The 24,960-nt window shown below is 38.4% G+C and overlaps 1 protein-coding gene across 8 annotated transcripts in view; it reads left to right on the top strand.

The window, feature by feature from the left end:
• The first annotated feature begins 15,127 nt into the window (after positions 1–15,127).
• The window catches only part of NBEAL1 (neurobeachin like 1), a 192,830-nt gene continuing 182,997 nt past the window's right edge, over positions 15,128–24,960 (top strand). For 3 of the 8 annotated variants that reach the window (XM_035007340.1, XM_035007339.1, XM_035007338.1), the window contains exon 1: positions 15,478–16,523. In XM_035007340.1, the coding sequence (XP_034863231.1) occupies positions 16,473–16,523 (51 nt within the window). In that variant the 5' untranslated portion in view covers positions 15,478–16,472. Of the gene's footprint in view, positions 15,399–15,476; positions 16,524–24,960 lie in introns of those variants that run through there. The other 5 variants (XM_035007337.1, XM_035007333.1, XM_035007336.1 and 2 more) reach the window with 5 other exon arrangements.

Below are 24,960 nucleotides of genomic sequence, written 5' to 3'. Positions count from 1 at the left end.
AAGATTTTATTTATTTGACAGAGAGACACAGTGAGAGAGGGAACACAAGCAGGGGGAATGGGAGAGGGAGAAGCAGGCTTCCCGCGGAGCAGGGAGCCCGATGCGGGGCTCGATCCCAGGACCCTGGGACCATGACCTGAGCTGAAGGCAGACACTTAACAACTGAGGCACCCAGGCGCCCCATCCAGGGTTTCTTTTTGCTCTGTCTGTGGTGCTTCGGAGGAATACGCTTTTTAAATTTTAATGTAGTTAATGTTATCAGTTTTTTCCCTTATGGCTAGTGCTTTGTTTCTTTTTTAAGAAATCACTGTGGGGAAGTCTAAACTGGCTCATGCAGACAGACCACATTTAACAGTTTTTTATGTTGACAGTCCAGCTAAAGTTCCAAGCCAACAGCCAGCATCCAGCACTAGCCATGTAACTGAAGATGTCTCCAGATTATTTCAGCCCTCAGCCATTGAGTCATTCCCAGCCTTTGAGCTTTCCAGCCAAAGCCCCAGACATGATAGAGCAGAGCCTAGTTATCTCTTCTGTGCTCTGCCCACATCCCTGGTCCATAATCTGTGAGTACAATAAAATAGTTGTTTTATGCCATTAAGTTTTTTTTTATGCATAGCATAATTGTATTTTGTTAAAAATTATACTTGCATCATTGAATAAATTAAGAAAAATGGGGGGAAATGCACACTGAGTTGTCATGGTTGTCTCCTGGATCACGCGTATTTACAAATAATGACACAAAGTTGGCTAAAAGGAAGAGAAATTTTACTCAAATTTGAAGATATCTGATGATCTTTCCAAATATTTATTTTTTATTTAATTTATTTAAACAAAAACAACAACAGTTCATCCATTTCTCCCACCCTTCAACCCCTGTCTCTGGCAACCACCAGTCCATCCTCTGTATCTATGAGCTTGGTTTTTGTTTTTATTTTTTTAAGATTTTATTTATTTATTTGACAGAGACACAGCAAGAGAGAGAACACAAGCAGGGGGAGTGGGAGAGGGAGAAGCAGGCCTCCCGCTGAGCAGGGACCCCGATGTGGGGCTCGATCCCAGGATCCTGGGATCATGACCTGAGCCAAAGGCAGACGCTTAATGACTGAGCCACCCAGGTGCCCCTATGAGCTTGGTTTTTATTTATTTAAAAAATATATATATTTAGATTCCACATATAAGAGAGATCCTGCAGTGTTTCTCTTTTTCTTGTTTCTCTGAGCACAATGCCTTTGAGGGACACCACTAAGTTTTAAAATTGTTATATAAGAATTATAGAATAAAAAGACCAGGGGAACCTTTTAAAAGAATGTGATAGGTGCAAGTTAATAGTTTTAGTCTCTGGAGATAGTAAGAGAATCGAACAAACCATGTGCAGTCATCCTGATGACATTGGGAATAGGGTAGTATGGCAGACTGCAAGTTGTTCTCCCCAAATCCATTTTTATAGTATTAGCTAGGCATATGGATTCCTAGTGTGAAATAGTATTTCCCATTATCCTTTCCAGCTGGATGTAGGTGTTGACTAAGGTCTTGCTCATGGAATATGAGAAGGGAGAGCAACTTCTATATTATCTAAAAGGAATTGGCCCTTCATTTCCACTTTCTCCTCCTTCCTATAAGCTAGTTAATAAGGACAACATCCTGGGGTTTGGAAGAGCAATGAGAAGGGGAGAGCTAGGATCCTTGACTCTTTGTGGAATGAAGTTGCCCTATTACCTGGACAGGTTTTCCTACCTTAAGACTGTTAAAATGCTTAAAAATTCCTGTCTTATTTAACCCATTGCTTTTTATATCTGTGTTACATTAGTCTACTCCCAGCCCCCACCCCCACCCCTTAACTTAAACAGGTAGTTAAGAATAGGAGTGGAGAGACAGAAAGAAAATAGGATTCCCAGGAGCACAGCCTAGGAAGTTGGCAAGATTGGAAATTATCAAGACATCCCTTTAAAGCAAAATCTGTAAAGGGGGAATTGGGAATCTAAAAGGGAAATGAAGTTGCTGTCTTTAATCATATGCTGACTCAGCTGGTCAGTTACTGGTCACTCAGGTCTCTGGAATTTATAATCACTTCTATAACCTCTATTTTTTAATAGCTATTACAGCTGACTGATGAGAAATAAAATTTATAATGCATAAAATATTACACAAAATGTCCTAATTTGGCTTTTAGAATTTCTTGCCTTTTTTTCCATATCCTAGTCAAGTGGAATAATTGCACCCCTCTCTCTCTTTAATGATAAGCTATACATAAGGTAAAGTTTACCATTTTAACTATTTTTAAGTGTAAGTTCATTACCATTCATTATATTCACACTATTGTGCAACCATCACCACTATCCATCTCCAGAACTTTTTCATCATCTCTAATTTTAACTCTATAACCATTAAAAAATAACTCCCCATCCTACACCATCCTAAGTGGTTCTCTTTTTTTGTAATAAAATATCAAATAAAACATCAGAAAACCTTTAATGAAACTGAGTGGTTAACTGCAAACAGTAAGAAGATATAATTAGGAAAGTAGACTTTTGTATGCCATTTCTATTTGTGAAATTATTCAGATGAGAATATATTCTTTACAGAGGCTGCTTGATTTCTCATCTAGAAACCTAAAAACTAAAATGAAAATTTTTTTCTTTAATTTTCTATTCTTCCTCTTAATTTGTACTGAAACAAGCTTTTGTTTCATTCATACTTATTTCTTTAGGGCACTATTTTCCATCTGCTTATTCACAGCTGGAAACCATAATCTTCTTAATCTACTAATGTGTTTTACCATGATGAATCATGTGATAAACAAAAGCTAATGATCCTTTTGGCAGGAAAGAAATATGAGAATGTAATGCTCAGTAAACAAAGATCTTTCTCCTTAATTAAATCCATTTTAATGAAATAGGAAAAATGAAATATGTAAAAATATGTAATTTTTTTCAGAAATGTCTTAAAAAAACTGTGAAGCATTTCATGTTTTAATCATTGTTGAGTTGACTGCCTTTAATATGTGTCAAAGTGTCAATTTAAGTAGGAACTACCTGATCTCAGATTTTTAAAAAGTGTTACCTTTTTGATTACTATTAAAATTTTGTTGTAACATGGAAAAGTAAAGCCCTATGAGTCATAGTTATAGGCCTTTACCTCTGAACTTTAGATCTCATAATCTTAATTCCAAATGAGCTGATAATTATTAATCCACTTTATTACTCAAACAGAAAAAATAAAAGTCAGTAAATCAAATGAATATATAAATCAAAAGAATTATCCAAAAAACTGAAAACCAGTGCCAGATGTAGTTCCTAAGAATGCTACTAGATTAATGTCAGAAATATCACACATTCTTTACTTTTACTATGAAGAATGTAGGGGAAAAAAGTAATTGAGATGTATGGTTGTACCGCATACAAGGGGTAGAGATTACAAGGAGGTTTTTTTCTTTTCTAAGATTTTATTTTTAATCTCTATACCCAAAGTGGGGCTCAAACTTAACCCCAAGATCAAGAGTCAGCCAGGTGCCCCTTATTTTCTTGCTAATTCTTATAGTATTGTATTGCTGTAAGAGATAAATAATACTTGATACATAACAACAGATCTCGGATATTGATTAACTTGAATTTGAATTTGAGCAATTGGATTTCAAAAAAGCTGCTTTCCTAGAAAAAGAAACCTCTCCCAGTCTCAAAATTTTCTTTTCTTCACATTTAAGTAAAAGGAAATAATAATTTAGAAAGAGAAAATATTAATTTATATGTAAAATTTTCCTGTAATTTCTTTCTTCTTTTTTTAAATTTTTTTTTTATTTTTTAAGATTATTTATTTATTTATTTGAGAGAGAGAGAATGAGAGAGAGAGCACATGAGAGGGGGGAGGGTCAGAGGGAGAAGCAGACTCCCTGCCGAGCAGGGAGCCCAATGCGGGACTCGATCCAGGGACTCTGGGATCATGACCTGAGCCAAAGGCAGTCGCTTAACCAACTGAGCCACCCAGGCGCCCCTCTCTTTTCTTCTTGATTAAAGACTTTTTTTTCTCTACTGTACACTGTGGAAGTCTTAACTTTCAATTAACTTCCCAGGCACCATAGAAAGTTCATTATACATGAAAGTGAAGTGGTTTTCTTTCATGTTTCAACTGAATTTTAATTACTGTATTCTGTGTGTTGTGAAGAGTGTAGGATTACATGTTGCCTTGGGAAAGATATCACGAGGTCTAGGACAACAGTTATAATTTTAATCTTGTCAGGGCCTTGCTTTAAAACTCTCATTTCACACAGAATGAAATCTCAATCATTGAGCCAGCATTCAGGACCCACTGTGAGCTAGTTGCAGCCTTTATGTTCCCAACCTCATCTCCTTCCTTCTTCCACCCTAGTTAGACTGCTCAAGTAAATCATGGTCTCTTCAAAATTCAAAGGAGAATTTCCTCGGGAGTCAATCCTTTACCAAAGCATTCTCTTTTCAGACTTCTTTCTTTTTTTCTGGACACTCAAATTCTGACATTCTTTCAAGGTCTAGCTCAGGTACCACTTCCTTCCTTAACTGTAGTAGTAATCATTTGGTGGTATCTCCCTGCACATCTCTCCACTGAATGTCCCCACTCCTTTAAGAATTCTCTTTATCCTATTTATATTCCTTTCTCTGTCTTATGTTTCAGATATGCCTCTTCAGTCCTGAGTCCTAAAGAGGTTGTTAGAGAGATGTATACCTACATAGAAAATAACATGGGTATAAAATTCAGATCTAGCTAATTGGTATGAATTTTGCATTTCCCTTTTGCTGGCCTGCTGTGTGACCATGTGCCAGTTAAACTTTCTGAACCATGGTTATCTAATCCGTAAAATGAAGAGAATTCCATTTGCCTTGCAATGTTAGTTTGAGAATTAGAGATAAAATATGTAAAGCATATTGTTCTATGTACATAATAAATGCTCAACAAACTATTATGCATACTTGATTTTTGTCCCCATTCTAGTGGTAGCCACCAATAGGCAGCCCTGTTGAATTAATTTGCACTGTCAAGTTGGATCTACCTTGCCTCTTATGGGGACCCTGAAGGACATCTTTTATTTATTTTTTTTAAAGATTTATTTATTTGAGAGAGAGAGAGAGAACACTTGAGTGGGGGGGAGGGGCAGAGGGAGGAAAGCAGACTCCCCACTGAGCATGGAGCCTGACACAGGGCTCCATCTCACAACCCTGAGACCCTGACCTGAGTGGAAATCAAGATCCAGGCGCTTAACTGACTGAGCCACGCAGGCACCCCCCGAAGGACATCATGTGATTAGGAAATCCTGGGAATCTGAGGTTCTCAGCTGGGGATGATTTTGCCTCCAGTTTTGCCCCCAACATATATGGCTTTGTCTGGGGACATTTTTGGTTGTCACAGCTGGAAGATACTATTGGCATTTACTGGGTAGAGGCCGGGGATACTGCTAAATAGTTTACAATGAACAGGACAAAAAAAATTAGTCCAGTCCAAAATATCAATAGTGCTGAGGTTGAGAAACTTTGCTTTAAAGTCATCATCCTATGGACTCTGAAAAGGCGGCACAATATAGTCAAAAAAGCCTAAGATTGAGGAACTCTGGGTTCTAGTTCTAGTTCCTGCACAAGTGGTGCATTGCAGGACAAGTCATTTAACTTATTCCTCTATCCTCTGTGTTTTCTACAATGTAAATTAGCTCTAGAGCTGCACTATCCAAAATGGTAGTCATTAGCCACAGGTGTCTATTTAACTTAAAATTAAATAAAACTAAAATATTTCTCTGTTGTACAAGCCACATTGCAGTTGTTCAGTAGCAATGTATGGCTAATGGCTACTGCACTGAACAACACACGTGGAACATTTCCATCATTGCAAAAATTTTTATTGAACCGTGCTGGTCTAGAGGTTTGGTTATATTCAGAATCAGGCCTTGATTTTTCAATATTTAAAATGGAAATATGAATAACATGATCTCTAAGGTAACTTCCAGTTCTCTAATTTTGTGATTCTAATTTTTTAAAATTTTATTTTAAGTGAACTTTGTGCCACATGTGAGGCCCAAACTCACAACCCTGAGGAGCGTCTGGGTGGCTCAGTCGTTGAGTGTCCAACTCTTGGTTTGGGATCAGGCTGTGATCTCAGGGTTCTGGGATTGAGCCCTGCGTTGGGCTCCCCGCTCGATGCAGAGTTTGCTTGTCCCTCTCCCACTGCTCCTTCCTCCCACCCCTTTCTCAGATAAGTAAAATCTTAAAAAAAAACCACTCACAACCCTAAGATTAAGAGGCACAAGCTCTGCCAACTGAGCCAGCCAGGCATCCCTAGTTTTGTAATTCTGAAGGAGAATACATAAAGTAATGTACCTTAATAAAAGAATTGTAAATGGGTGGCTAGGAAATTCTGGAATCACCGATATTCTAATCAATGTAATCATAATCAGAGTATTTGTATTAACATGTCTGACACTGAAGCTTAAACAACTTTATGGTACCTACTACAAAGGTATGGACTGGACTTCCAGTTTCTGGTTCAGCATGTAAAGATCTTCAAAGTCATCACTCCATCCTAATACCAAGTAAAATGCCAGACAAACTGAAAACTCAATTCTACTTAGCTCCATCAGAGATGTGAAGTCACAGGACTTCCTGTGACAATACTCCCAAAATTGAAAACAATACTCCCAAAATTGAAGAGACAGGTGAATACAGAGAATTACAACTTACCAGGGCAGAAATCCTGTGCAAAATCTTCAATAGGGACTCCTACTGTGATGGGAAACCTAAATTATAATTAATGAATTACTGGAGGCTCAAAGTGGACAATTCTGTGAGTTAAAAAATCTAGAGGGTCCCAGTCATGGGCAGAGGGCACAATTTTGTGATTTTTATTTCTAGGAGCTTGACCAAGTTTTCACAGTAAATATTGGAGAAAAATCCCCTCGTGCTTCTGGGAGGGGAAGAGGAAAAGGAACCATTTTCAAATGACCAGAGCATTCTGTTCTTTTTAACAAGGCCTGGCATCAAGAGAAGCTATTTTACCAGAGCCTGACTGATCAGGGGGTCAGGAAAATACCCAACTCCAGCCTATTCTAGCCATCCTTTCCCATTTAATTGGGGAAAAAGTTGAGAAACACTTCTGAAGTTCACAGTCCACAGGCACAGGCTCACTAAAAGACTGAGACCTAATCATAGGACTATAGAAAGCTTCCCTTATTGGGTGCCTGGGTGGCTCAGTCATTAAGCGTCTGCCTTCGGCTCAGGTCATGGTCCCAGGGTCCTGGGATCGAGTCTCACATCGGGCTCCCTGCTCGGCAGGAAGCCTGCTTCTCCCTCTCCCACTCCCCCTGCTTGTGTTCCTGCTCTCGCTATCTCTCTCTCTGTCAAATAAATAAATAAAATCTTTAAAAAAAAAAAAAAGCTTCCCTTATTGTAATATCTTAACTCCTCACTACTGAAGGTGTATTTATTGCAGTTCTTTTTACCTTGCACATCATGGCTGGTTATCAAAAACTTACAAGGCATACTAAAAGGCAAAAAACACAGTTTGAAGAGACAGAGCAAGCATCAGAACCAGACTCATATATGGCTGGGATGTTGAGAATTTTCATACAAGGAATTTAAGACAATTATTATTAATATGCTAATGGCTGCAATAAAGTAAACAGCATGCAAGAAGTGATGGATAATGTACACAGAAAGATGGAAATTCTAAGATTCAAAAAGAAATGCTACAGATCAAAAGCACTATAACAGAAATGAAGGATGGCTTTTATCAGTAGACTGGACATGGCTGAGAAAACACCCTCTGGGCTTGAGGATATGTTAATAGAAACTTCCAAAATGGAAACGCAAACAGAAAAAAACCTGAAAAAATCAGAACAAAATAGCCAAGAACTGTGGGACAACTACAAAAAGTGTAATGTGTGTAATGGGTACACCAGAGGAAAAAAAGGAACAGAAGAAATATTTGAAGCAATAAAGACTGAGAATTTCCCCAAAGTAAGGACAGACACCAAATCACAGATCCAGGAATCTGAGAGAACATCAAGTAAGATAAATGCCAAAAAAAAAGCTACACCTAGGCATATCATAGTCAAATATTAGAATATCAAAGATAAGGGCGCCTGGGTGGCTCAGCTGTTAAGCATCTGCACTCGGCTCAGGTCATGATCCCAGGGTCCTGAGATTGAGCCCCGCGTCGGGCTCCCTGCTCGGCGGGAAGCCTGCTTCTCCCTCTCCCACTCCCCCTGCTTGTGTTCCTGCTCTCGCTAACTCTCTCTCTCTCTGTCAAATAAATAAATAAAATCTTAAAAAAATAAAATTTAAAAAAGATATCAAAGATAGAGAAAAATCTTTTTTTTTTTTTTAAGATTTTATTTGTTTATTTGTTGGATTGAGAGCAAGCACAAGCAGGGGGAGCAGCAGAGGCAGAGGGAGAACAAGGAGCCCCATGTGGGACTCGATCCCAGGACTCTGGGATCATGACATATGCTGAAGGCAAACACTTAATCACTGGGCCACCCAGGCGTCCCAAAGATAGAGGAAAAATCTTGAAAGGAGCCAGAGGGGAAAAAGTATTATAGAGCAGCAAAGATAAAAATTATGTCTAACTGCTTTTCAGAAACCATGCAAGCAAATAGTGGAGAGAAATATTTAAAGTACTGAGAGAAAAAATACCAACCTAGAATTCTGTACTTTGTGAAATTATCCTTCAAAAGTGAAGGGGGTGGAAATAAAGACTTTCTTAGACAAAATAAATACATATAAATAATAAAAAATTAAGGGAAATTCTTGCCTTGCAAGAAATGTTAAAAGTTCTTCGGAGGGGCACCTGGGTGGCTCAGTGGTTAAGTGTTCCACTCTTGATCTTGGCTCAGGTCATGAACTCAGGGTTGTTAGATTGAGCCCCGTGTTGAATTCCATGCTGGATATGGAGCATGCTTAAGGTTCCCTCTCTCTCTCCCTCTGCCCCTCTCCCCAGCTCGCTCGCTCTCTCTCTCTAAAAAAAAAAAAATTGTTCTTCAGAAAGAAGAAAAAAGATATAGGTCAGCAACTCCAATCTACATAAAGAAAAGAAGAGCATCAGAGAAAGAATAAGTGAAAAGTAAAATAAAACCTTTTACTTTTCTTATTTTTAAATGGTCTAACAATTATTTAAAATAATAGCAACAATACATTCAATTATGTGTGTTTATGTATATACGTATATACATGCTTATGTGTAGGTGAAATGAATGGTGGCAATGATATAAGGGATGGAGGGAGGAATTAGGAAATATTTTGTTATTATAAGGCTCTTATAATATCTGTGAAGCAGTATAAGGTTATTTAAAAGTGGATTTGTTTGAGTTGTAAATGTATATTGCAAATTCTAGGCAACCACTAAAAAAAAAAGCAAAGAGAGGGCACTTGGGTGGCTCAGATGGTTAAGCGTCTGCCTTCGGCTCAGGTCATGATCTCAGGGTCCTGGGATCGAATCCTGCATTGGGCTCCCTGCTCCTTGGGAGCCTGCTTCTCCCTTTGCCTCTCTCTCTCTCTGTCTCTCATGAATAAATAAATAAAATCTTTAAAAAAAGAATTCTGGCAGAACTTTAAAAAAAAACAAAGAGAAGAGGAAATGATATTATATAAAATGTTCAATTAAAACCATAAAAGGAGGAAAAAGTGGAAGAAAAAAATAGGAACAAAGAATAAAGGCAACAAATAGAAACCAGTAACAAATATGGTACATATTAGTATAACTATATCAATAATCACTTTAAATACCAATAATTTAAATACACTGTTTAGAAGACAGAGATTGTTAAAGTGGATCCAAAAATAAGACTCAGCTATAGGTTGTCTACAAGAAACCAACTTTACTTTTTTTTAAGATTTTATTTATTTATTTGACAGAAAGAGACATAGTGAGAAAAGGAACACAAGCAGGGGGAGTGGGAGAGGAAGAGGCAGGCTTCCCACTAAGCAGGGAGCCCGATGTGGGACTCCATCCCAGGACCCTGGGACCATTAACTGAGCCAAAGGCAGATGTTTAACAACTGAGCCACCCAGGTGCCCTACAAGAAACCAACTTTAAATATAAAGACACATATAGTGAAAAATAGATGGGCAGAGAAAGATAAACCATCGTAACACTAATCAAAAGAAAGCAGAAGTAGCTATATTAACCTGAGATAGAACAGACTTCAGAGCAAGGAAATTAATCACGGATAAAGAGGGGCATTACATAATGATAAAGGGGCCAATTATCCAAGAGGATATACAAATTCTTGGGGTGCCTGGCTGGCTCTGTCAGTAGAGCATGCGACTTTTGATCACAGGTTTGTGAGGTCGAGTCCCACATTGGGCATGGAGCCTACTTTAAATAAATAAATTAACTAATTAGATAAAAAATAAATTCTTAATGTGTGTGTTCTTAAGAAAACATCAAATTATGTGAGGAAAAACTGATAGAACTGCAAGGAGAAATAGATGAATCTGCTCCAACTATATAAAAAAATGGACAAATTCAGCAGGCAGACATAGGACAGAGTTGAACTCAACATCACCATCAATCATATTGGATATAGTTGACGTCTATCAACTGTTTCACACAACAACGGCAGAATACATATTCTTCTTAAGTTTACATGGAAAATTCACCAAGATAGACCCCATTCTGAGCCATAAAACACATCTTCACAAATTTAAAAGAACAGAAATAAGGCGCAAAACTGGGAGCTTTTCCCTTAAGGTCAGGAACAAGACTAGAATGTCCATTCTCATCACTGTTACTGAACATAGTACTGGAAATCCTAACCACAAGCCATCAGACAACAGAAAGAAATAAAAGGCATCTAAATCATTAAGGAAGAAGTAAAACATTCACTATTGCAGATGACATGATACTATATATAGAAAACCCAAAAGACTCCACCAAAAGAATTACTAGAACTGATAAATGAATTCAGTAAAGTTGCAAGATACAAAAGCAGGAGGAGGGGCAGAGGAAGAAGCAGACTCCCGACTGAGCATGGAGCCTGACCTGGGGCTGGGTTCCAGGACACTGAGATCAGGACCTGAGCCAAAGGCAGATGCTTAACTGACTGAGCCACCTAGGTGCCCCTAAACAACATAATTCTAAATAATATATGGTCAAAGAAGAAATTCCATGAAAAATTAAAACATATTTTGAACTAAATGAAAATGTAAATACAATTTATTAAAACTTGTGAAGTGTGGGGTGCCTGGGTGCCTCGATTGGTTAAGGGTCTGCCATCTGCCTTTGCCTTAGGTCATGATCAGTTCAGTCCTGGGATCGAGTCCCGCATTGGGCTCCCTGCTTCTCCCTTTCCTGCTCTTCCCTGCTCGTGCTCTCTCTCTCTCAAATAAATAAATAAAATCTTTAAAAAAACACAAAAACTTGTGAGGTGTGCCGCAAAATCAGTGCTTAAGGGAAAATCATAGCACTGAATGCATTAGAATAGAAGAAAAATCTAAAATCATTCACCTAAACTTTCATCTTAGGAAACTAGAAAAAAATAGCGGGAAAAAAATAATAAGAAGTAGAGCAGAAATCAGTGAAATTGAAAACAGGAAAACAATATTGAGAATCAATAAAACCAAAAACTGGTTTTAGGAAAAGATCAACAAAATCAACAAGCCTGTAGCCATGCTAACTGAAAAGGTATGGATTGAAGGCAAATGTGCAAGACAATTTATGAAAGGGGAAGTTGAGAGCGTTAACTTGTTTACATGTCTCCAACTCTGTCCAAGCGAAACAGTGTTCTATCTAGCACAGTTGAGTATCTGCTTCAATTGACAGGTTGTCCATAATGGGAATGATTGCATGTGGGTTTTTACAAGATATCACTACCTATCAAGTTAATCTTATTAATTTTACTGGCTCTGAGTCATGGTGAAAAAGCAATCCCAAGATTATAATTTACCTCTTTTTTTTTTTTAAAGGAAGAGTTTTCTTTTTTAAAAAGATTTTATTTATTCATGTGAGAGAGAGAGCGAGCACAAGCAGGGGGAGCAGCAGGCTCCCTGCTGAGCAAGGAGCCCGATGCAGGGCTCGATTCCAGGACCCTGAGATCATGACCTAAGCCAAAATCAGACGCTTAACCAGCTGAGCGACCCAGGCGCCCCTATAATTTACCTCTTTATATAATTATTTCGCTGGGGTGATAATGCCCTGATTGATTTACATAAGTTATCCAATGGTCTTGGTAGATGTAATTTGCATTGTTAATTAATTTAGTAACAATCTAAGGTTATATAGGTGAAGGGAACTGAAACTCCTAACCCTGTCATCAGATGAGAAACTATTTGAACACAGAAGCATCCAGTGGATTTAGGCAGGGCCATTTCAGTTCATGAGTATGCCTTTTGAAAATAACGAGAATCCTCACTACAGTAGAGTAGGAAGGATAGAAAGGGAGGTTAGAAGTGGGAGCCAGTACCACTCAACATCAATTACCGGAAGAATTGTCAATTATAGACCCCAACAGAAGAATCTTAAACAGGGAAGAATCATCAATTACCGTCTCCAATGGGGAAAGAAGTACATTGCATCTTCTACAAAAAATCTACTACCCCTGCAACTCGGCCAGTGAGAAACCATCATCATGTAGAACTCATGTCCAGTGGATTTTCAGAACAATCTCTCCCAACTTCCTCCTTCTTCTCCATAAAATAATGTTCCTCTCCTTTGTTTGTTGGATTTGCCTATGGTTTTACCTTAGAGTGCATGTTCTGAATTGCAATTCTGGTATTCCCAGATAAAACCATTTTTGCTGGCTTTCTTTTTAAGGTTAACACCTTTTGTCATGAAAATTAGGGCCATGTTGTTTCAGAAGGCAACTAATAGTCTTAGTAAGAAAATGTGTTTTCCAGGTGGCAAATGTGTTTGTCTTGAGGTATATCTGAAGATAAAGTGGTTATAGCTTCATTGGTGGAGACACCTAAGTATTGGTTAAGGACCACTCATAAAACCAAAGCTTATCCCCACTCCAGGGATCTGTCAGAAGTCTCAGCAGTGGAATACTTATTGGCATCTGGCTGACTCCAGCAGAATTTGACAGACTCAAGAAGGGACTTGGAATAATACACAGACATATAATGAAATAGGTAATTTCATTTTGTAGTCTGCAAATATTTATTGGGCACCTATTGTGTATAAGACACTATTCAAGGACCTGAATGTATATACCAGTGAATAGAGTCCCTGTTTTAATAGTGCTTACATTTTACTAGGGGAATTCCCAAAAGACAAAGAAATTATATGTCAGCTGTTAAGTTCTACAGTGAAAAATAGAGTAAGGGAGAAAAAGGGATGCTATTTTCTAAAAAAAGGATGAGGAATGCTTTACTGATGTGTTAGAATGTTTGGGCCACTATAACAAAACACCACAGACTGGGTAGATTACAAACTTTTTTTTTTTTTTTAAGTTCTATGGGCTGGAAGTCCAAGATAGGGTGATTATGTGAATGCCATCTTTCAGGTCCCATACTTCTTGTATTCTCACATAGTGCGAAGGGCTAGGGAGCTCTGTGAAATTGACTTCGTAAGAATACTAATCCCATTCATAAGGGCTCCTCCCTCAGGATCTACTTTCAAAGGCCCTACCTCCTTCAAAGGATGTCAACATATGAATTTTGGGAGGACACAAAAATTCAGGGGTATGACTATACAAACAGAAAAGGCGATTCTTCAGCAGAGACTTGAAGATTGTGTGTGGACATTTGGGGAAGGAGCATTCCAGGTAGAGGGACAGCTTATGTAAAATCACTGAAAATGAAGTAAGTATCCTTTGTGAATTTTAGGAGCAGCAAGAAAGCCTTTTGTCTGGACTGAAATAAAGGAAAGCCAAAATAGTTGAGAGAAGTTAGAGAGCTAAGTGTGGGAGGAAAACACAGGTCCTTGCTTGCTATTTTAAGTGGGATGGGAAACTACTGGAGGGTTTTTAGCAGAGGAGTGACATCTTACTTCTATTGGGAATAATCCATGATTATAATCCATGGGTAGGGAGAGTGTCGGGAATAATCCATGGGTAGGGAGAGTGCATAGGCAGAGGCTATCATAATAATCTAGAAAAGATTTAGTGGCAACTCAACAGTGGTAGTGGTGGTGTGTATAAAAAGAGTAAAGGAATGGACATGGCTGTGTTCCAACAAACTTTACAACACTAAAACTTGAATTTCACCTAATTTTCAAACGTCACTAAATTTTTTTTTTTTTTTAAGATTTTATTTATTTGTGAGAGAGAATGAGAGACAGAGAACATGAGAGGGAGGAGGGTCAGAGGGAGACGCAGACTCCCCGCCGAGCAGGGAGCCCGATGCGGGACTCGATCCAGGGACTCCAGGATCATGACCTGAGCCGAAGGCAGTCGCTTAACCAACTGAGCCACCCAGGCACCCTGTCACTAAATATTCTTATATTAATTTTTAAATACATACCAAGCAAGAGAGTCTGCAAAACCTAAAATACTATGGCTGTTCACAGTTTGCCAAGTTTTGGTATAGATGAAACAAGATAGGACATTAGTTGGTAATCTTTGAAGATGGGTGATGGTATGTGGAGTTTCATTATACTAGTTTACTTTTGTATATGGCTGACATTTTTCATAATACAGTTTTTAAAATGTTCAAGTGTACCAGAGGTGATTAATCTATGTGTCTTCACATCCCCTTTAGACAAATATGCCCTAGAAGTTGTCTATATCTAGTAAATGCAGCCTTTGCTTGTTTTCCTGAAAAAGCAAAAATCCTTTGAAGCTTTTAGTATTGTCAAAATAATCCCTTTGGATTGGACATTTCGCAACTGCGAAAGTAGAAGGCAGAAACGCGATTGGGGAAAAGGACTTCTGTTTTTGTTTTGTTTCCACAATAGTATACGCTCCCAAGACCAATCCCCTTTTTACAAAAAATGAAGACAAAAATCCCCTTTAGTTAGCCCTCCAGGATTCTCCGCCCTCAGATGAATCCCGGAAATGACGCCATCAACCAAATGCGACCATCCCCAGTAGTGGCGGGGCAAGAACGTCAGCACGTCGATCATCCTACACGTCCAGCCTGGGTAAGACTGACTGGAACGCCCCAGCTGGCGCCGGTCCCCGAATCTTCGGGAGCACGGCCGACTGCGACTGCGCAGGAATGCTGGGGCGTGTCTTCAAGTCACCCCGCCCCCTTCCAGCCTGTGCGACCAATGAACAGCTCCTGCCCCGGGGCCCGATAAATCCTTAGAGGCCGTAGTGATTAGCCGAGAGGACAGCCCCGCCCTTGGCTCTTCCAGGCCCTCACTCCCCACCTCGCGCCGTCGCCGCCCCGCCTCCTTCTCCCGCCCGCCTGTCCTGCTGCGAGGTGACACGGGACTTCGGCTGGGGAAGGGGGCGAGGGAAGTAAGTTAGATGTCGGCCTGGCGGCCTTGGCGCAGCCCCCAACGTGAGCGCGGTGGAGGGAGCGGGTCGTAGGGAAGACGGGGCCGCGTGGCAGATGTGGGAGGGCCCAGGGTGCGTGGTGGGGAACGCGCAGTAGCTTCTGGGGCGGCTGTGAGGGGGCGAGGTTGACCCGGGTGTGTCCCAGTGCTGTCGGCCGGGCGTGGATAGCGGGTCGGTGGATGCCGAGCTCGCGTCGTTCTATTTCCAAAGCCTCTCTTGGCTGCTTGGCACACCTTAGGTTTGCCTCTGTTTTGGTTGTCTGGGATGCGAGGAGGAAATTTAAAGATCCCTGAAAACACATGGAGGCTTTCTCTGGGTGTTTTCCGTGCGGGTTCGTGCGTGCTCCTTCCTCCTTCCCGGTCGGAGAGGTAGAGAGGCCAGGTGGGCTGGTCTGCTTTCACTCTCTTGAGTATTAAAATAAACAAACCAGGGATTCGTCTCCCTCCTCCCCACGCCCTGCCCTGTAACTCAACGACAAACATTCCCAACAAGTTTTAAGAAGCAGGCTAGAAAATTCTAAGGGATTCTTTGTCTTTGAAATACAGCACTAGTGAGTGTTGCTTTCTTTATATAGAAAATACGAGTGGCAACGGGGCACATTTTTGGTTATGAGTACTCACCTTTCAGGGTCTGCCCTAGAGAATTCTAACTTTATATCAGTGTGAAATACTGTGTTAGCTGTGATGTTTTCCTGAAGCACTAGTTTCTGTGAACTCGATCACCATAAAAGCTTAGCTGATTGTTTGCGGGAAGTGAAGTGGATAAATCTATAGTTCTGGTGAATCTAGTTTTTAATATGGTCTCTGTTTCTAGCAAACCTTTACGTATTTTTCTCTTTCTCAGATTATTTAATCGCCCAACTACCACTGATGAAGATAAGTTGGAGTAACTGCTTGAACTGAATTTTACCGACCAGAAGAGAGTCCATTTGTTCCACTTCTTTTTGTTCTTCCCACTGCTTTGAGCTTTACTGTAACGGCTGAAAAACTTGGAAAATAAAATGAACATGCTGTGGTCTTGAACATAATTTTTTTTTTTTTTTTTGAGGAAAAATTAAAGTGCCAGAGTGAAAGCCAGAATGGCATCCAGAGAGAGGCTCTTTGAACTTTGGATGCTTTATTGTACAAAGGTAATTGCTTTCCTTTTTATTTCTAAGTTTTAAAATACTTTGTTATAAAATTTTGTGACTGGCCTTATTTAATGGATAGTAGCATATTTTTATTCATAGTAATGACCCAAAATTTAAAAGCATGGAATTTTCTGTTTTCCACTTTTCCAGGTTTGAACACATACACAATATTGACACATTTTTAAAACCTGTAGGTATGGTTTTGATATTTTTCTTAAGTGATCCCCAAATTATGTAAGTAACATTATGACCTTAGGAGAAAAATAAAATATTTATGTGGTGTTTTTTTTTTTTTTTAAAGATTTTATTTATTCATTTGACAGAGAGAGATACAGCAAGAGAGGGAACACAAGCAGGGGGAGAAGGAGGGGAGAAGCAGGCTTCCCCGCGGAGCAGGGAGCCCGATGTGGGGCTTGATCCCAGGACCCGGGATCATGACCTGAGCCGAAGGCAGACGCTTAACGACTGAGCCACCCAGGCGCCCCTGTTTATGTGCTTTTCTTTTTCTCCCACAAATTGGGGGTGGGATAGAGATATTTTTATGAGCCTTCAGCATTTTTACTATAATTAACCTTTTTAATTAGCTTTAAAAAGGTTATTGTTATGTAAACATGTTACTGATTTGAGGTGGTTTCTGTAAGCTTACTGTGATGATAGCACCTTATGAGTATTGTCTCATTTGACCCTCACAACAATCCTGTGAGATGGGTATTGTAATTATCCCCTTTTGCTGATAAGAAAATTGATGCAGAAGTTAAAGGGGCTATTGAGAAGCAGAACCACCTGAGTCAAGTCCACACTTTTATCCATTATGACTCCTTAATATTTTTTATTTTCGCATTCAAAAATAATTTTTTGTTTGTCTTTATGTGAGTTTTTACATGTTAGCTTTGATTTTAGGTTATTGGAGGAGAAGGATACTACTTAAAAACATGTTTTTCAAGAGAGGAGCTACATTACTACTATGAAGATATTGGAGAGGGTCAGAGAAACATCTCTAATTTACTACTTGAGTTACTTTAAGTCTGTGGTGAAGTTCTCAAGTCTCAGCTTCTGTTTCTGCATTATCCCTTTGGGTTTCTTTTTTATTCAGCTTTTTAAAGAACAAGTTATTCTTTAACAAACCATCTCAGTTATCTCTAATACTAAATTTTAGAGGTCACACGGGAATTTTCTTTGACTTCCTGGTTTGGTATTTCTTAGAGTTACTGAAGGACATCTACTTTGAAATGTTTGATATGGATTTTTAAAACAGCTTTTTAGTCTTGTGTAATTTAATGCCAGAAATGTGTTTTTAAAAATAGACCACTCTTCTAATAAAAAAGGAATCTAATTCACCACTTTTTTTTTTTTTTAGATTTTATTTATTTGACAGAGAGAGACACAGCGAGAGAGGGAACACAAGCAGAGGGAGGGGAGAGCAGGCTTCCCACAGAGCAGGGAGCCCGATGTGGGGCTCGATCCCAGGATCCTGGGTTCATGACCTGAGCCGAAGGCAGACGCTTAACGACTGAGCCACCCAGGCGCCCCTAATTCACCACTTTTGAAAATAGTCACTAACACATGTCAGCCAAAAATTAAAATGCATTTTAGTATGAATGTCTGGTGGTTTAAAAATGATTTATTTAAAAATACATTTAACTTACTAGGTTTTACATTTTCGGGATGATAAAAGATAAGGGTTACATTGTGTTATTAATTAGTTATGTTGCTTATAGGTGGAGTTCTTGTTTTATTTGTCATTGTGCTTATTGAAAAGATAGTATAGGGGTACCTGGCTGGCTCGGTTGGTAGAGCATGCGACTCGTGATCTCGGGGTTTGTGAGTTTGAGCTCCACGTAGGGTGTAGAGATTACTTAAAAATAAAATCTTTTTTGGGGCGCCTGGGTGGCTCAGTTGGTTAAGCAACTGCCTTCGGCTCAGGTCATGATCCTGGAGTCCCGGGATCGAGTCCCGCATCGGGCTCCCTGCTCAGTGGGGAGTCTGCTTCTCCCTCTGACCCTCCCCCCTCTCATGCTCTCTCTCTCTATCTCATTCTCTCTCTCAAATAAATAAATAAAATCTTTAAAAAAAAAAATCTTTTTTTTTTTTTTTAAAGATTTTATTTATTTATTTGACAGAGACACAGCGAGAGAGGGAACACAAGCAGGGGGAGTGGGAGAGGGAGAAGCAGGCTCCCCACGGAGCAGGGAGCCCGATGTGGGGCTCGATCCCAGGACCCTGGGATCATGACCTGAGCCGAAGGCAGATGCTTAACAACTGAGCCACCCAGGCGCCCCAAAAATAAAATCTTAAAAAAAAAAAAAGAAAAGAAAAGATAGTATAGTTTGTTGGCATACCCAGAGTTTTATTCTTGATGACTTTTAGTATAAATATGAATCTTTACTCCTTTATAAGATGTCTAAGTAGATAATGAAGACCCTTCATGGTCAAATTGTAAAGCCTGTTTTTGGACAGGAAGATAAATCCCCCCGCCCTTTTTTTTTTTTTTTTAATAAATCCCGTTTTTATGTTTAAGATTTAAATCAGTTGGGCACTTAATAAGATTTAAAATTTTTTTCAACTATTTTCAAAAATTGTTATTAAAATAATGATTTTATGTTTCATCATTTCATGTGTAAGCTTGTAAACTAGACGACGACTTTCTTTTTTACAAACACTTGGAATTCAAGTAGTTTCCAAATATATATCATAGATTTAACACTTCTGCTCCCTGGTGAGGATGATTACCAAATGCCCAGTTGTCCTCTATACCCTCTAGGCTTATTGCTCTTATTCTAGCATATTGCCTTTCAAAACACCTGCCTCTTTTTTTCACCTAACTTTTAAGACTTTTTTTTATACCTTTGATGGGTTATCAGACTACTTCAGGATTGCACAGATCTTATCACTTAGCTCCAACTTGGATTTCTTTGTGGGCTTGTAATTGTTAAATTTAGTTTTGGCTCTGCTCCTGTTTTATTTTGTCACCTTGAGCAGGACTTACCTCTTTGGGTCTCACGTATTCTATTTCATATAAGACTGTGTGTGGTACACGTGTATCTGTGTGTATAGGGAGAATGCTTGTCTAACTCACCACTAAGATTTTCATTTGTTTTGACCTCTGAGGGACGTGCATTTGTTTTGTCCTTATGCTTATGGATTGTCATATAGACCTTTTAAGTTCATCTTCTTTTTTAAGCTTTTCCTTACGGAAAATTTCAAGTGGGCATAAATAGAGAAGATAATACAGTGAACCCTTTTGTATCTGTCATCCTGCTTCAATCCAGTTCATGTTTGGTAATGTTTTCATCTATAACCCTCCACTACGCCTGCATTATTTTAAAGCAAATCCTAGACAACATAATCTTATCTATAAGTATTTAAAAGTATATCTGTAAAATAAGAACTCTTCTTAAAAACATCATCACAATATGATAATTCTTGGAATCATCAAATATCTGGTCAGTATTCAAACTTCTCTGATAGTATCATAAAGGTTCTTATTTTCCTGCTGTTTGACTCAATATTTAAACAAAGTATACACATCATATTTTGTTGAAAATGTGTGTTAAATCTTTTAATCTATAGGCTGTCCTTCACCATACTATTTATTCCTTCTATTTATTTGTTGAAGAAACCAGGTTTTTTTTTTTTTTTTTTTTAAGATTTTATTTATTTATTTGACAGAGGGAGGGAGAGAGAGCACAAGCAGGGGGAACAGTAGAGGGAGAGGGAGAAGCAGGCTCTCCGCTGAGCAGGGAGCCCGATGCAAGACTCGATCCCAGGATCCTGGGATCACAACCCGAGACAAAGGCAGACGCCCAATCGACTGAGCCACCCAGGTGCCCAAGAAACCAGGTTTTGACATTAGAGTTTTCCTCAGTCTGGGTTTTGCTGGCTTAATTCCTTGATTTTAATTAATTATTTTTCTCTCCTGGTGTCTGCAAACTGGCAGATCTAGAGACTTGGCTGATTCATGTTCTATTTGGCAGGGAAAGTCTAGAATAATTTATAAGTGTCTCCACCATCAGTGAGTTTTACCTAAATGTATTAATTATTTCATTAGGAGTTTGCAAAACTGTGATATTCCAATTCTATCATTTCTTTCTTAGCAGAACATATATAGACAAGTGTTCCCTTATTAGCTGTTTGACAGTTCCTTAAAGGGAAGGCAGGCAGAATAAATATTTGATTATTTCTCTTTGTTTTCAGAATAATGACTTGATTTACTAGCATCCTCCCAAGGTGACCAGTTATTTTTCTTAAGTATCAAGTTCATCTTTTTTTTTTTTAAGACTTTTTTCTTTTTTTTAAGATTTTATTTATTTATTTGACAGAGGGGGAGAGCAGAAGCAGGGGGAGCAGCAGGCAAAGGGAGAGGGAGAAGCAGACTCCCAGCTGAACAGGGAGCGTGATGCGGGGCTTGATCCCAGGATCCTGACCTGAGCCAAAGGCAGATGCTTAACCGACCCAAGCACCCCTCAAGTTGATCTTTAATGATTAAAATTTAAATATTGTCTACCATTTTGCTGCCCTAGTTGGTGTGCTATAAATACCAAAAATTATATGCATACCTCACTAAAGAAGATGACTTCGAAGATTTTTCTTTTTCTTTTAAGATTTTTATTTATTTATTCATGAGAGACAGAGAGAGAGAGAGGCAGAGGGAGAAGCAGGCTCTCAAGGAGCAGAGAGCCCGATGCGGGACTCGATCCCAGGACCCTGGGATCATGACCTGAGCCGAAGGCAGACGCTCAACCATCTGAGCCACCCAGGCGCCCGACTTCGAAGATTTTTCAAAGTCTGCTTCAGAGTGGTAAGGTTAGGACATCCTCCATATTTGCCACAGTGCTAACCAGCATAGGTATTCCACAGTGTATTAGCCACAGATCAATATTAAGGTATTACCATAGGGTTTCCATGTAATGTGATATTTTAAAAGTTACCATTGAGAATTAAAAAGTTTAGTAGGTGTTTAAATAGGGTAATATCAGAAATAATCATTGGGTCATACTGTTTAGGTAGGCAAAAGAAAAGAGAATATATAAATACGTTTTCTATTAGTCTGGGTTTGGTTGTAAGCCTAAATGCTAGTGATTAAATCAAGTACAATTAAAATAAATTACTGGTTTCAGTATTTAGCAGATGGCTTCCCACATATTAAACTTTATATTTGAAAATTTGGGTAAAAAACTTGGCAGTTTGTTTTTCTAACCAAACTTTTCAGGTCTAATTTTTCATTTTCTCCTTCTAGGAATAGGATTTAATTGCATTTTAGAAATATGCATCTTCTTAGTAGGTTATTTGTTAACGTCATGTAGTTATTATTACATAATAGAGACCAGATGATTTCTGAAGACCCAGCATTCCTGCTTTCCACAGATAATTTCACTAGGTTATGTAGTCTGAACTTACCTCCAAATGGTTATACCCACCCAGGGTCAAGGATTTCATTAACAGTACATTTCATATAGCTCTTCTAAGTTAAACATTAATTTGAACAGGTTTAATCATGTATCTGGATTTTAGTTTAATAGTTAACTACTTCTTGTCTGAGCATATTTTTCTTAAGTATTAAAGGCAAATTGATTTACTTTTTAATATCTGAAGATTTTAGTTCATATTATCTGTCATAGGTACCATGTTATTCCCTGTATCTTTTGACATTTTTTTACATAATGTGCTTATGGTAAGAGAGACAGTGCTGAGAACAGTTTTCGTCTCTACATTATCATACAACTTTTTGGAATTCATATATTGCAAATAGCAAGACATAATATGTATCATAAAGTCTCTCAACTCCCCTGATAGGCATTAGGATATATTTGTGTTCCACATTCAGCCTTTTGGGAGTGCTATAGTTGATTACCAGAATATGCAGAAGAGAAACTGAGCCTCTCAAATTCTTAGATAAGATTAAGTTATTTTTGTTCTGTGTAGTGGAAAGTATCAAATGCATGAACTCACTGAGAAGACACAAGGCGACTCAAAAGCATCATGACATTTGAAATGTGGCAATGTGGGTTGAAATTTATGGTTCATTTTTATCATTTGCTTTTCTTTTTTTTTTTTTGATACTCATTTTACACTAAAAAGTTTTGTGAAGCTATAGAATTAGAGCCAAGATTTAGTCCCAGTTTTGCTTCTGAGCTTAAGGAAGGACTTGAAAAGAGGTTACATAATTTCTTCATGTTAACAGTTTTCTCATCTGTGAAATGGGAAAAAATAACTGTTTTTGCATCTCAAAGTTGTTGAGAAAAGATGAATTGATTATATTGAAATGCACTGTAAGGGTAAGAAATATAAAATGTTATCTCTATTAGTAGTTTTAAAATACATGTATGAGCTCGAGAGTGTGTATCAATACTTCCATTTTGCCTTTATTTAATATAGCAGAGAACAGTATTATCTTTTTGTCTAATGATGAAGCACTGCTCATCAGTGTCTTAATTTTTAATCTGTTTTTATTTTTCTTTCAAGCATAGTGCTTAATTATCCTAATAATATGAATTTTTTTTTTTTTTTGTTACTCTAAACCAAGTTAGTTTTGGACCTTGGTGATGTTCCATTTCCTGCTGTTGCCCTTTGTCCTGCTAAATCTGGAATATGACTGAAATAGATAGTTTTGCAGTGAGCTCAGAGTAAACTTCCTTTTCAGAGTAAGTTTTGCTTCATAAAGAAAATAGAATTTAGAGTTTTTATTCAGATAAAAAGGCAAGTACCTCTTTTTATATATAGATTTAGAAAAAATGGAATGAACATAAACTCTTCCAATGAGAAAATTATAATTTAATTATAATCAGAAGTGAAGCTTTTTTGGTAAGATGCCTCAGTATACATCAGCCCTTATAATTTAACCTAGTATGTGCAAAGTGTAAAATGGCTCTTAATTTTCTGTGATTTAATAATGACTTTGTATATAAGGAAAGTAACATTTGACTTGAAGCAAAACAAAAAAAATTGCTAGCAGCTCAGTAGTAGTGATTACCTGTTTACTTTAGGAAGTTAGATGTGAGAGCAAGAAATGAATATTTTATATCAATAGACATGGAAAGGAATATATTACCTTTGTGGTTTGACTTGAGCTTACGCACCACTCTAAAAAGTTGTTAAGGTACATGAATATTTTTTTTTTTTTTTTAAGATTTTGTTTATTTGACAGAGACACAGCGAGAGAGGGAACACAAGCAGGGGGAGTGGGAGAGGGAGAAGCAGGCTTCCCGCAGAGCAGGAGCCCAATGCGGGGCCAGATCCCAGGACCCTGGGACCATGACCTGAGCTGAAGGCAAATGCTTAACGACTGAGCCACCCAGGCGCCCCAAGATACATGAATATTTCTTATTCTTTTCTTTTGAATATCAAAATTTGAACTTCCCTGGTAGAAAGTAGAATTGATAGCCCTTAAATGTGTAGATAGGAGCATGAGTGAAAAATAACAGTCTAAAATAATTCTCAGGTTTTTTATTGGCAATTACTGAAGAGTTATATAAAAGTAAGAAGAGAATAAGGTCATAGGGAGTGCTGGAGAACATTATCATTTAAGAAGAGTATAGAAGAGTTTGTAGGAGTTTGAATGGGAGGACAACCAGGAGTGAGCAGTTGCCTCAAGTAGAGGACTTTTATAAAGGGAGTAGTCAGTACTGTCAAATTCAGTATGGCAATAAAGAAAAGCATTATGGAGCATATATTGGAATTGATGAGAGATTATTGGTGGGGTGCCTGGGTAGTGCAGTCGGACTCTTGGTTTAGGCTCAGGTGGTGATCTCAGTGTTGAGAGATTAAACCCCACATGGGGCTCTGTGCTCAGCGGGAAGTCTGCTTCTCTTCCTCTCCCTCTGCTCCCCCTGTACCCCACTTTGCGTGGCACTACTCTAGAATATCTGAAAATTTTTGGATTGCCAAGAATCCATCTGTAATTTGAAAAATACAGCTCTACAAATTGAATAGTCATTGATGATTATTGGTAGCAGTGCAAATGTGACCAGTGAAATTGAGTACTGGGTAACAAGGTAGTCAGCTTTAATAGACTTAAATTAATTTGAAAATTCATAGAAATGTGAGTACAAACTTTACAAATTTTTATATGAAACTTACGGACCCAGAAATATTTCTAATAACTCCCAGGGTTCTTGGACATGTTTTAGAAACACAAGCCTTGGTCAGTATCTGACATACTGCTGCTACCTTACCTTTTCTATAGCTTCCTTTCCTTATTGCAAAATTACTTGGCAGATTTACTACAAGGGGGTGAAATTTGGGACCAACAATCCAGTCTGCCACAGTCTGATTTCTTGGTTACAATTATTTGTATCTCTCCCATATACAAAATCTACTTCATGTCCATTTTAAGAACTCCAGAAGTCTCATCCAATCCTGGTATCAGTTGAAACCCAAGATCTTGTAATACATATCAGGTCCAGTTGTGGTTTTTATTGCTGAGACCCGTGACCTCGGA

This window comes from Mirounga leonina, unplaced genomic scaffold (assembly GCF_011800145.1).
Source record: "Mirounga leonina isolate KUSES-001 unplaced genomic scaffold, KU_Mleo_1.0 Mir_151, whole genome shotgun sequence".
In the NCBI taxonomy this organism is placed as follows: domain Eukaryota; kingdom Metazoa; phylum Chordata; class Mammalia; order Carnivora; family Phocidae; genus Mirounga; species Mirounga leonina.
The sequence above is the reverse complement of the archived record's forward strand: the minus strand, read 5'-3'. Positions and strand labels throughout refer to the sequence as shown.